The sequence below is a fragment of the Myotis brandtii genome, unplaced genomic scaffold (assembly GCF_000412655.1).
Source record: "Myotis brandtii unplaced genomic scaffold, ASM41265v1 scaffold953, whole genome shotgun sequence".
Lineage (NCBI taxonomy): Eukaryota > Metazoa > Chordata > Mammalia > Chiroptera > Vespertilionidae > Myotis > Myotis brandtii.
Window position 1 is genome coordinate 1107827 of NW_005371933.1, and position 12485 is coordinate 1120311.

General features: G+C 42.6%; 1 protein-coding gene across 1 annotated transcript; it reads left to right on the forward strand.

The window, feature by feature from the left end:
- Positions 1 to 3920: 3920 nt before the first annotated feature.
- Positions 3921 to 12265, forward strand: SRD5A2 (steroid-5-alpha-reductase, alpha polypeptide 2 (3-oxo-5 alpha-steroid delta 4-dehydrogenase alpha 2)). Its single transcript, XM_014533186.1, has 5 exons — positions 3921 to 3945; positions 4432 to 4626; positions 5724 to 5825; positions 8695 to 8845; positions 11030 to 12265. The coding sequence occupies exons 1-5, from the start codon at positions 3921 to 3923 to the stop codon at positions 11094 to 11096; spliced, it is 540 nt and encodes a 179-aa protein (XP_014388672.1). The 3' UTR covers positions 11097 to 12265.
- The last annotated feature ends 220 nt before the right edge of the window (positions 12266 to 12485 follow it).

Genomic DNA, 12485 nt, shown 5'->3' on the forward strand with positions numbered 1-12485 from the left:
TGACCACTAAGTTTTTAAAAATGGATCTTAGAGAGGAAGGGAGAAGGAGAGAGAGAGAGAGGGAGAGAGACAAACATTGGTTGGTTGCCTCCTGTACTCGCCTTGACAGGGGATCAAACCTGCAACCTAGGTATGTGCCCTGACCAGGAATCAAACCCTCAACCTTTTGGTGTCCAAGCAACTGAGCCACATTGGCCAGGGCTCTTCTGGAAGTTTTAAGGTACTGATTTTTACATTTAAGTCTTTAATCCATTTTGAGTTAAATTTTGTAAGTGGTGTAAGATAGGGGTCCAGTATCATACTTTTGGATGTGGATATCCAATTTTCCTAAACCATTTATTGAAGAGACGATATTTTCCTCTTTGAGTATTCTTGGATCCCTTATCTAATATTAGTTGACTGTATATGTGTGAGTTTATTTCTGGGTTCTTGATTCTGTTCCATTGGTTTATGTATCTGTTTTTATGCCAGTACCATACTATTTTTTTTATTACTATGACTTTGTAATATAGTCTGAAATAAGGAAGTGTGATGCCTCCAACTTTGTTCTTATTTCTTAGAATTTCTTCGGCTCTTCAGGGCATTTTGTAGTTTTATACAAATTTTGGATTGCTTTTTCTATTTCTATGAAAAATACCATTGGAATTTTGATAGGGATTGTATTGAATTTACAGATGCCTTTGGCTATTATGTACAGTTTAACAATATTAAGTATTCTGATTTATGAACATGGGACATATTTCCTACAACATTACTGAAGTAATTTGTAGTTCTTATTTATTAGGCTCCATATCAACTTTTGCTGGTGTGTGTGGGGGGTAGGGCCACAGTTTTTTTTTTTTTTGTGGCGCTTGACTGTAGTAGAGCAGCTGTTTTCTTAAAAGTTTCATCATGCTGGATTGCTCCTTTTCCTGGTTGTTTGATAGAGACCAGGATGTCTTTAAACTGGATGTCTAAGAGGAAGTTGGTCATATGAGTCTGAGTTCAAGGACTACAGCCATCCTGTCTGGAGACATAAATTTGGGAGTGGTCATTCTATTGATGATATTTAAAGATCTGATACTAGATGTGATTACATACATGGTGACTATGAATAAAGAAGAAAAGAGCCCTGAGCCCTGGGGCATGCCAATATTTAGAAGCCAAGGGGGTGAAGAGAAACCAGCAAAGAGAAACGAAGAGAAATGAGTGACGTAGGAGAAGAACCAAGGGAAAGTGTTGTGCTGGGAGCTGAATGAAGGAAGTGTTTCCAGAGGATGGAATGATTACCTTGTCAAATAAGAGAGCTGAAAATCGGCTGTTGGATTAGGAAATGTGGAAGTCTCTGGTGGTCTTGCCAAGATGAGTTTCTATACAGGGGAGGAAGGGAGGAAAGAAGAGGAGAGGACAGATGGTGAATATGGACAACTATTTGGGGGTGTTTTGCTGTAAAGAAAAAAGAGGTGGTGGTTTAAAGGGGAGATGGGGCTGAGGAAGGAGTATATAGCAAGTAAATATATGTATAGAAACCTAGTATTTAGATATAGAACTTGAATTTATTTTGATTGACAATAAAGTCTAAAATTTCATATAGTGAAAAGTCTTCAATAAGCTTGGTAATCTTAGCAATAGCATTTATATTTGAACAAGACTTAGTTGAATATGAGTTAGTCTATGCAAGATGTATAATTTTAAAGGTTATTTCTTTGGTTTAAATTGGATTTGCAATTTCGGTTAACCCTTTCCAATAAGAGTCCCCCCAAATGAATATTTACTTAGCAGTGATAGAAAATTTTATATTTACAGAGTACTTATCAGTATCATGCATCAGAACAAACACAAAAGAATGAAAACTTACATGGGAAATGTAAGGGGGAAATAAAGTGAAGTGCTCTCAAATCAGGGATACTGAGTCCCAGGCCTTGTGTGGGACATGGGATCTGAAGGTGAAACTCATCTGCAACCCTCCACAGCATTAATTTCAGCCTCTTGGGTTGCTTGACTCTTCCCCCCTTCCTCATCATTGTTTTTATTGCTTTCTACATGGAAACGTTTATTTTGAACTGCTTCCAGTTTTCCGACATCAAAATGATTTGGATCAGAAGAACTGTATTTGTTCTCCAGGACTCCTGCCTCTCCAGAGCCTTTTGCTGGTGCTGTGTTTACCAACCTCCTTTCCTTCGCCTACTGGGAGCTCCCCAGCTAGGCCACATTTCCCAGGCTCCCCTGTAGTTTGGTGGAGCCAAAGCAGTGAGGATGGGAGTAATGGACACCACTGCCAGCCTGCAGCCTGGCCCTTTGGATAACCTTTACAGTCATCCATGCTCTCTCCCTCCCTTGTCTGCTGCCTGGAGGAGGAAGATGCGCTGGAAGAACCTGGCTCCGGGTTGCAGGTTTGCACAGTGGCCTGAGCAAGAAATGAGCTTTTACATGTGGGATCTCTGAGACTTTGGAATTGTTTATTATAGTGGTGAGCCTGCGATTGATACATACTCCTTTGGTTGAGATGCGATAATATTGACTTTGCATTCAGACTTAGGAGCTCCAGAGGATAGGGATGGGAGGATGCATGGTTTAATTTGAAAGCATGGCTACATGCACTGTATCTTGGGTTTTCGAAAGGCAAGGACTTTGTCTTTGGGCTTAGTTGGGGGCAATGCATGCCACTGAGAAAGAGATATTTAGTAAATTTACTAGGAAAAAAGTAAGTTGGATTCTTTTTTTCTTTTAAAGATTTTTAAAATTGATTTTGAGAAAGAGAGAGAGAGAGAGAGAGAGAGAGAGAGAGAGAGAAAGAGAGAGAGAGAGAGAGAGAGAGAGAGAGAAACATTGATGTGAGAGCTGTCTCCTGCATGCCCTTGACTGGGTATCAAACCGGCGACCTTTTGGTGCACAGGAAGATGCCCAACCATCTGAGCCACACTGGCCAGGGCAAGTTAGATTCTTACTGAACTTCTTACAACAAAATAACTCCAGATGTATCAAAATTTTAAACATAAATATTATTAAATTAATGGGAAAATTTGAGTTATAACAAAATTGTGTTTGAGTGGATACATTCTAGAAACAACAAAAATATTCATCAAAGCAAAACAGATAAACCCATGTGGTATATTCTTACATGAGAATAATATGTAACAATAAAAATAAATGAAGTATAGCTATACACAGCAATATGTTTGAGTCTCAGAAACATAATGATGAGTTAAATAAACAAGGCATTAAATAATACGCTAAACATCATAGAGTCTGGTTCACTTTATATGGAATTAAGAATGAGCAAAATAAATTATCTTTTTTAGGAATGTATACAAATGTGGTAAAATTACACAGGGGCAAAAGGAAATGATTATTATAAAAATCAGGATGGTGGTTACCTCTGGGGTGATGATGGTACTGTGAACAGAGAGGGACCCATGGGAGGCTTTTTGGGTGATGACTGTTCTATTTCTTGACTTAGTGACTATGTGTGCATTTATTTGATAGTGATTCATTAAACTATTCATATAGGTTTATGAGCTTTCCTGTTGTATTGCACCATAGAGAAGAAAAATTATGAAGAGGATGTAGTTTGACGTATAGGATTTAGCACACCTTGGGCAATGTTTTATTTTGAGGTTATTTATATTTTTAAGTGCTTCTTCCTAGATTCCTCTAGATCCATAATTCTTAACATTTAGAGACGTTTCTACTTGCTCAAGGGATTCTGTAGCCCCTTTATAGGGGATGCTATAATATCAGTAATGAAATCACATAAGAAAGACATTATGGAAAGCCATACGGTCAGGTGGCTGCTATCAAAATGCCATTCCACTGGCAGATGGGGTAAGCCAGACTGTACCTTTCTTCCCATATCATCTGGATTTTCTTCTTGATTTACCGAAAGCATCAGCATCCAATCCTGGGCTCCTAGGATTAAATTTACTAACTGCTATATGGGCATGGCATTTACCTTTGAAGATGGTTGTAAGAATAAAATAAGATAATAAATGGTGACTACAATGGCTTTTAATGAAACAAGACAAACAATATCATAAATACATGTTTTAGGGCCAGATCACGTTCTTTTGTTGCACAAATTTAAGGAAAAATGTTTTTTAAAAAAAATAGGTTTGATGTGATGATCTGCTTGAAACCCTTTCCTCTTGTTGATATATCTATATATATATAAAAGGCAAATATGCAAAGTGTCCCCTCAGGCGTTTGATCAGGAAATGAGTTTGATTACTCGCTATGGTGTGCGTTGACCACCAGGGGGCGGCACGAAACATGGCAGGCGACGACAGGGTGCTGAGGGAGTGAGGGAGGGAGGAGGCAGGGGGAACATGTGGGTGGCAAGGGAAGGAAATTTAAGGAAAAATGTTTTTTTTTAAAAATAGGTTTGATGTGATGATCTGTTTGAAACCCTTTCCTCTTGTTGATATATATATATATATATATATTTTTAACAAGGGCTCCCGACCTTTCTCCCCATCTGCCCCAGGACGTTGGTTTACCCCTTCCTCATGAGAGGGAGGCCTTTTCCAGTCGCGGTGCTTTTCAGAGGCTTTGTCTTCTGTACGGGAAACGGACTCCTGCAAGGCTACTACCTGACTCACTGCACTGAGTACCCTGCCGAGTGGTACACAGACATACGGTTTATCCTGGGTAAGTACATCTGACCACTTTTCACCCAACACGGCTCTCCACCGTCTAACTCACCATCACCTCTGCCCCCCCCCTCACAGTAACCCCTCAATGATTCCATTCTCCCCTCCTCTCACCCTTACCCTCATATTTTCTCTCTATAGCAACCTGAGAGAGCTTTGAAAAACATCATGTCATTCATTCCTCAGCTCAGAACTCTCCGATGGCTTCAGGATAAAATGCAAATTCCTTACCACGGCCCATGAAACCCATGTGTCCTTGGTTCAGCCCCATTTCCCGACCTCATTTCCAGCCTCTGTCCACCTCATTGCTGTGCTGTGGCCTCAGTGGCCTTCCTGCTGAGCCTTAAATGGTCAGGCTGGTGCTGCTTCAGAGCTTTTCTGTGCAGACCACTCCCTCTGCCTGGAATACTCTGATCCTATATGTTCATGAAGCTTGGTCCCTCACTTTATTTAGGTCTTTATCAATCTACGCCTCCTCTAACAGACTTTCCCTGACCAGCTATTTATAAAATTGTAGAAAATGCTAATTATTGAAATTGTTTCATTACCTGCAAGAGGAATTAAAGTCCAGGAAGGTTCAACTATTTATATGTTATTATGGCTCAGACCCAAAATCTAGGGATTGCCTTCAGTTCCTCTCTACATCACGTAGCACATTCTAGCCACCAGCTTAGTGCTGCCGCCTGTAGCTCCAAAACGTGACAGGGGTGCTTACTTCACCCTGGTCCAAGCCACAGTGACCTTCAAACTAAACTGGCCTACAGTAACCCCTTGTCCACACAGCGGCCAGAGTGAATGTTTGAGAGTACAAACAACCAGAGGATCAGTTGTACGAATGCTGAAATGTGTGCACAATGGAGTATGCTGGAACCACAAAAACAACAAAGGAAAACAAACAGAAGCAAAAAAGATCTCCGTGTGCTCGTGTGGCGACAACTCTGTCCCTCTTGGGGGTGGGGTGAGGCGTATCTTAGTACTATTCTTAGAATTCGAAATTAAATGCCCTTTCCTTCATTTTCAGAAAAAAACTTGGCTTGTGCGAAAAACATCAAAATCAGGACACAGTTTTCACTTCCCTCTCTCTTCTTTGCCTAGGTGTTGGCTTATTTGTTTTGGGAATGGGAATCAACATTCATAGTGACTATCTATTGCGCCAGCTCAGGAAGCCTGGAGAAGTCATCTATAAGATTCCACAAGGTAATGTCTCCCTTCCCCTCCAGATTCCCAGTCCTCCTAGGGAGCATGTCCCAGGAATTATGTGGTAACAAATGGAGGGGGTGCACGGACAATCCGGGGACTTCTTCCCCCATCCCATCTCACCCCACAACACATGCATTTCTGATCTGAACCCTGAAGTTCCAGAGAGGTACAAGAGTTCTTCAGAGAAGCAGAACCAATACGCTGTAGGTATAAATATATAATGTTTATTATAAGGAATTGGCTTATATGATTATGGAGGCTGAGAGGGCCTAGGACAGGGGTGGGCAAACTTTTTGACTCGAGGGCCACAATGGGTTCTTAAACTGGACCAGAGGACCGGAACAAAAGCATGGATGGAGTGTTTGTGTGAACTAATATAAATTCAAAGTAAACATCATTACATAAAAGGGTACAGTCTTTTTTTTTTTTAGTTTTATTCATTTCAAACGGGCCGGATCCGGCCCGCGGGCCGTAGTTTGCCCACGGCTGGCCTAGGATCTGCCCTCTGCCAGTTGGAGGCCCAGGAGAGCAGGAGTATATGTTCCAGCCAGAGTGCAGGGGAGGACAGACCTCCCAACTCAGTCAGTCAGGCAACATGATTCTCCCTGCTCGACCTTTTTTGTTCCATTCAGGCCCTCAGTGGATTGGACGAGGTCCACCTGCCGGGGGGAGGGCAATCTGTTTACTCAGTCAATCAATTCACATATTAATCTCATCCAGAAACACCCTCCTGGACACACCCAGAATGTTTTACCAAATATCTGGGCACTCCATGGCCCATTCAAGTTGACACAAAAAATGAACTATTATGTGTACACAGAGTGTTGACACTTCCTAGGCAGCAAATAGAGCTGAATTATGATGACCAGCAGATCTGTCCTCTTCAATGAAGTCTCACTAGATTTATCTAATGGGTAGTCAGGGGTAGCACTTGCATATTTCCTGCCACTTGTATACTCTCAAAGGCAGAGATAATCATATATACTTAATTAAAAATTAGGATGAGATGTGTTACAAGTGCATTTTCAGAGATAAATTCTAATTGCTCCCGAGAAACCAGGTGTGAGCTGACAAATATAATTAGGTGGGAGTGAATCAGTCCTGTAATCCTTCAATATTTGTAGTGAGGTATTTGTGTGGGATAGTGGGTCCCATCATTTTAAAAAAGTATATAGTTTTATTGATTTCAGAGAGGAAGGGAGAGGGAGAGAGAGATAGAAACATCAATGATGAGAGAGAATCATTGATCGGCTGCCTCCTGCACACCCCCTACTGGGGATGGAGCCCGCAACCCAGGCATGTGCCCTTGACCAGAATCGAACCTGGAACCCTTCAGTCCACAGGCCAATGCTCTATCCACTGAGCCAAACCAGCTAGGGCCCATCATTTTTTATGTAAATAGAACCCTTTAATTAAACCTTTTCCTGAATTATGATATGGTGATAATTATTCATTAATATTATTATTAATGAATAATTATTTAGGATTAATATTCATTGATTAAGAAAATAATGCCTGCCCTAACTGGTTTGGCTCAGTGGATAGAGCGTCGGCCTGCGGACTGAAGGGTCCCAGGTTCGATTACGGTCAAGGGCATATACCTTGGTTGCGGGCACATCCCCAATGGGGGGTGTGCAGGAGGCAGCTGATCAATGTTTCTCTCTCATCGATGTTTCTGACTCTCTATCCCTCTCCCTTCCTCTCTGTAAAAAATCAATTAAATATATTTTTTAAAAAAGAAAATAATGCCAATGCTACTATGAATTCAATAGCACATTTAAATGAATATGTGTTGCTGACATCCTAACAGTATCTACATCAAACAAAAATAATACCATAGGTTGAGATGTACCATTTGCGATCACAGACAATTTATGGCCTCTTTGCAATAGATCCGTGGTTCCTCCTGGGGTCTGGGGAATTACAGGCTGGAAACCGCTGATGCAATGTCAGCCTTAGGAAGGTAACTTTAAGGGGTTTCAATTTTTAAAGCTTCACTTAGTAACTAGGAAAAGAAGAGCAGAGAAAGCACTTAAAAGCTAGATTGCCAAGGTTAGTTTCCAACTACTGAATTATACTAGAGAATGATTTAAGAACAAATGTTCTTTATGTAACTATGGAAAGAAAACACTTGTTTTAGGTGACACTTTGCCAGTTCAATGCGGGGCAGAAATTTCGGGTGCAGATACTTTTACTATGACTAGAAAGTGGCGATTTCTAGTATAGTTCTGATATTAGAATACAGACATGGTTGGATTAAAAAAAAACAAACCTTAAAAACTCAATTGCATCAGACCTCACTGGCCTCCAGGAGGTCAGAGACCTGCAGCTCCTACTCCCTCCTTTAAACTTGAACACAATGTACTGCTTTGGGAGGGCAAGGGCCAAAGGAGAATTGAATGACCTTCTCACATCATATTACTACTCCCACCGAGTTTGTTGTTTCACCTGTGACTGTGAATGTGACATATGCTGACCTGCAGTGGGGGTGTGCAGGGAAGGAGTGAGAAGGTGGCCTGGAATCACTACTTAATAGAATGAAACAAAACCTAGACCTCCTGTCCCTCATCCTTGTCCTGTGGGGAGCCAGGGGTCCCACAGTTGTTAGAGATCTGGATGGAGCCCACCGAGCAGCTGGGCCACTCCTCACGGTTGCAGGATGTTCTGAGGACAGCAGGCTGCCCTGCCTTAGCTTTGTTTTCCTTTCTCCCCAAGTGGGTTCCGGCAAGCTGTGATGACTGGGAAGAGAGTCCCCAGGCCCACGTTTGATCTAGCCACCCTTAAGCATTTTGGAGCAAAGCAGAGGGATTTTCACGTCACAGTGATCCAGCTCTGACGGTTGACGTTTTGATTCTTCTGCACGCAGGGGGCTTGTTCACGTACGTTTCTGGAGCCAATTTCCTTGGTGAGATCATCGAATGGATCGGCTATGCCCTGGCCACCTGGTCCCTCCCAGCACTTGCATTTGCATTTTTCTCAATTTGTTTCCTTGGGCTGCGAGCTTTTCACCATCATAGGTAAACTTGTCAACCCACATGGCAGCCTCCACATAGCTTTCCACTCCTAATGGGCTTTTAGCACAGAATCCTGGAGACGCCGGGATCATGTCCCCGAATCTCTGTCATACCAGGGCTTATTTGGGTACTCTCCTTCTTCCCCTATCCCCGCCCTCCATAAATCATAGCTAAGGTCATTGCTGGCTTCCTGGGAAGGTGGGTAAGCAATTACTTGTGTGGTGCAATTTCAGGACTGTTCTATCCATGGAAATACCAGCAAATTGCTGGGGTCTACAACCTTCCCTCTGTAGGTCTAGCCTAAAGCTTCCCAAACTCCCACCTCCCTCCCAACCCTTGCACCTCGGTGGGGTGGGGACCAGAGAGTTAAAAGTGTCACTGGCAGGGGAAGGGTAACATGCTAAGATGTTATCAGGCTTTAAATGCAAATTTCAGATTCTTTCTCTAAAATGGCTTTTGTACTTGGAGGAAAGAGAAAGACTGTGGTGTGTGTGTGTGTGTGTGTGTGTGTGTGTGTGTGTGTGTGTGTGAGAGAGAGAGAGAGAGAGAGAGAGAGAGAGAGAGAGAGAGAGAATTCAGAAGGAATGGAAACAGACCTGGAACCAGGACCCTGCCTAGACGTTTTAGTCCAGCTACTTAATTTCATAGTCTTGAAGGCTACACTAAGAATGTGTCCTTTTCCTCAGAATGGAATTTATGCAGAGACCTGTCAGAAATGAGTGAAACAATAGCTCTCCTCAAGACCTACTCATGCCATCTCCTAGTCTTGGGGAGGGGGTGGAGGGCAACAGAGGCTCCCCAGATGGTAAGAGTGTCAGTGTAACCATTCTCCCCCCTCCAGGCAGGGTCTGTTGCCCACCTGAGGCCAAGAGGACATGGGGAGGAGAGGGTGTCAGCCGGTAGTCGGAGGGGCTCTGAGAAGCATGATTGAGGTGGGCTTGGTCAGAGGAAGGACAGCAGTTGCATCTGAGGGTTCCAGCTGTTGCAGCCACACAATCCAAACTGAGCCCTGATGCTTTTATGTCAGCATCCCCAGAGGGAGGGCAAGAGGTGTCTTTCTTACAGGGCTAACTGGGCTCTGTGTGAGGCCGCTCACCACACCTCTCCAATCATAGCTCCAACATCCAGCCACCTCTGGGAGAGTATTGTTACTATTTGTCCCTCAGGTCAAATTAAGGTACTTTCACAGAGTGTACCATGATTATAACCTGAGCGCTACCAGCTTCAAAAGACAGCCAGGTCACTTAAGGATAAAGCCTTTTTACAAGATGCATCGGTCTCCTAGGGCTGCCAAAGCAGATGACCACAAACTGAGTGGCTTTATTCTCTCGGAGTTTATTCTCGCTGCTATCAGTGGCAAATATGTTCTTCCATTCAGTGGGTTGTTGTTTCATTTTGTTGATGGTTTCCTCTGCTGTGCAAAAAGTTTTTGGTTTGATGTCTTTCCATGTGTTTATTTTTTCTTCTGTTTCCATTGCCTGGGGAGGTATGTCAGAAAAAATGTGATTAAGAGAAATGTCTGAGATTTTACTGCCTAATTTTTCTCCTGGGAGTTTCATGGTTTTGAGTCTTACATTTAAGTCTTTAATCCATTCTGTCTATTCTTTTATATGGTATAAGAAAGTGGTCTAGTTTTATTTTTTTTGCATGTATCTGTCCAATTTTCCCAACACCATTTACTGAATAGACTATCTTTACCCCATTGTATGTTCTTGCCTCCTTTGTCAAATATTAATTGGCCAAATAGGCATGGGTTTATTTCTGGGCTCTCTATTCTGTTCCATTGATCTAGATGTCTGTTTTTATGTCAGTACCATGCTGCTTTGATTGCTATGGCCTTGTAGTATAGTTTGATATCAGGTAGGCATGATACCTCCAATTTTGGAGGTAAAAGACCTGTACTCGGGAAATTATAAGACACTGAAGAAAGAAATAGAAGAAGATACAAGTAAATGGAAGCATATACCATACTCATGGATAGGAAGATTTACTTATTTCTCAGCACACGAAGCTTCAACATTGATAAGAGTAGGATGCAGGAGGGAGAAGATGGACCAATGGCCCTTGGGAAGAGTTGGGCCCTGAGTAAGTGTAGGCTGATTTATAAGAAAGATTTCAGATACAGCAAACCTCAACCGTTGACCACTGCTTGATTATGTTTTTAATTATTTGTTTCTCGTCTCTTAGGTTCTACCTCAAGATCTTTGAGGACTACCCCAAATTTCGGAAAGCCCTCATTCCATTTATCTTTTAAAGAAACCAAATTTAAAAAGGAACAAAACTCCCACAATGTTGTTGAAAATCACCGTAACCTTTAAGGTTCACATATCTATGATGTAATAGTTCGTATATACATGATATACGCAATGGTAGGCCTTTTGTGCTCTTTCAGCTGGCCTGGAGAGTCTGCATGATACCCCCTCCCAGGGCTCTTGATCCTGATCTTGTGTTGAAGCTTCAACCATGCCCTTGGCTATTCCTCCTAGAAAGTGCAAGGCTTCCCCATGTGTGTTTCTTTGTGTGATCCAAGTTCATGTGGCTTTATACCCGCTCGACATCAATGTAAGAAAGCTCTGCAGTCAAGAAAGTTTTGCGTGGAGGGTAGTGTTTATAGACTTAATTAAAGATGCATATTCTACACCCATATGAATGAGGAGAGATTTAAATTCTGAAGCTGCACAGCCCCCGAGCAAATCTACCGCCAAATGAAAACTGAGTCACGTCTTCCTTTTCCTTAGGTAATTAGGAAAGATGTGTGATGGGTAGGCAGCCTTTTAACAGAGGAGCCCTCTCTTCCCATTGCTGCAAATGCAACCATCCCTTGACCCCATTTCAAATGTTTGCAATGTCTTAGTGCCTCTGTCTTCCTGAGGATTTCATTCCCTCGGTTAGAGGCATCAGAGCCTAACGCGGAGAACTGGTTTTCCTGATGGTTTCAGTGATCACAAAGAAAAAGACACAGCAGTGGATGGCTCCTGAGAGAGTGCAGAAGAGTTTTAGAGTGGCTACTGCAAACTCTCCTATCCTTGGAAACCGGTGGAAATAGCCAAATAATGAGCGGGCGTCAAGTAAGCGGGCGTCAAGTAAGGAGACGACGAAGGACAGATGCTGCTTGCCTCAACGAGGTGTCCACAGCGACAGTGAAGCAAATCGGAAGAACCCAGCAACTCTCATCTCTGGGTTTCTTCCCCACAGCTCCAGGACCTGAGCTAGAAGGTGCATCTTGAACATCAGCTCTCAAAGGAGCCCAGAACAGAAGCCAAGAGCTGCAACCAAAAAGAGGAATCAGGGCAGAAAGCCTGTTTTTTGGGGGGTTGGGTGGGGAGGGGTGGCAGGCTCAGACAGTAATTTACAAGTATCTTGATTTTCTTTTTTTTTTTTACATTCAATGTTTCCAAAATTTAAAAATGAGGAGGTTTTTGCATTCTAGTTTCTTTTTTTATTCTTTTTTTTTGGGGGGGGGATGTTAATCCTCACCAGAAGATATTTTTCCATTGATTTTTAGAGAGCAGAAGGGAAGGGAAGAGACAGAGAGACAGAGAAACATCGATGTGAGAGAGACACATTGATTGGTTGCCTGCAACCAAGGAACGTGCCCTTGACCAGAATCGAACCCGAGACCATTCAGTCCGCAGGCTGACGC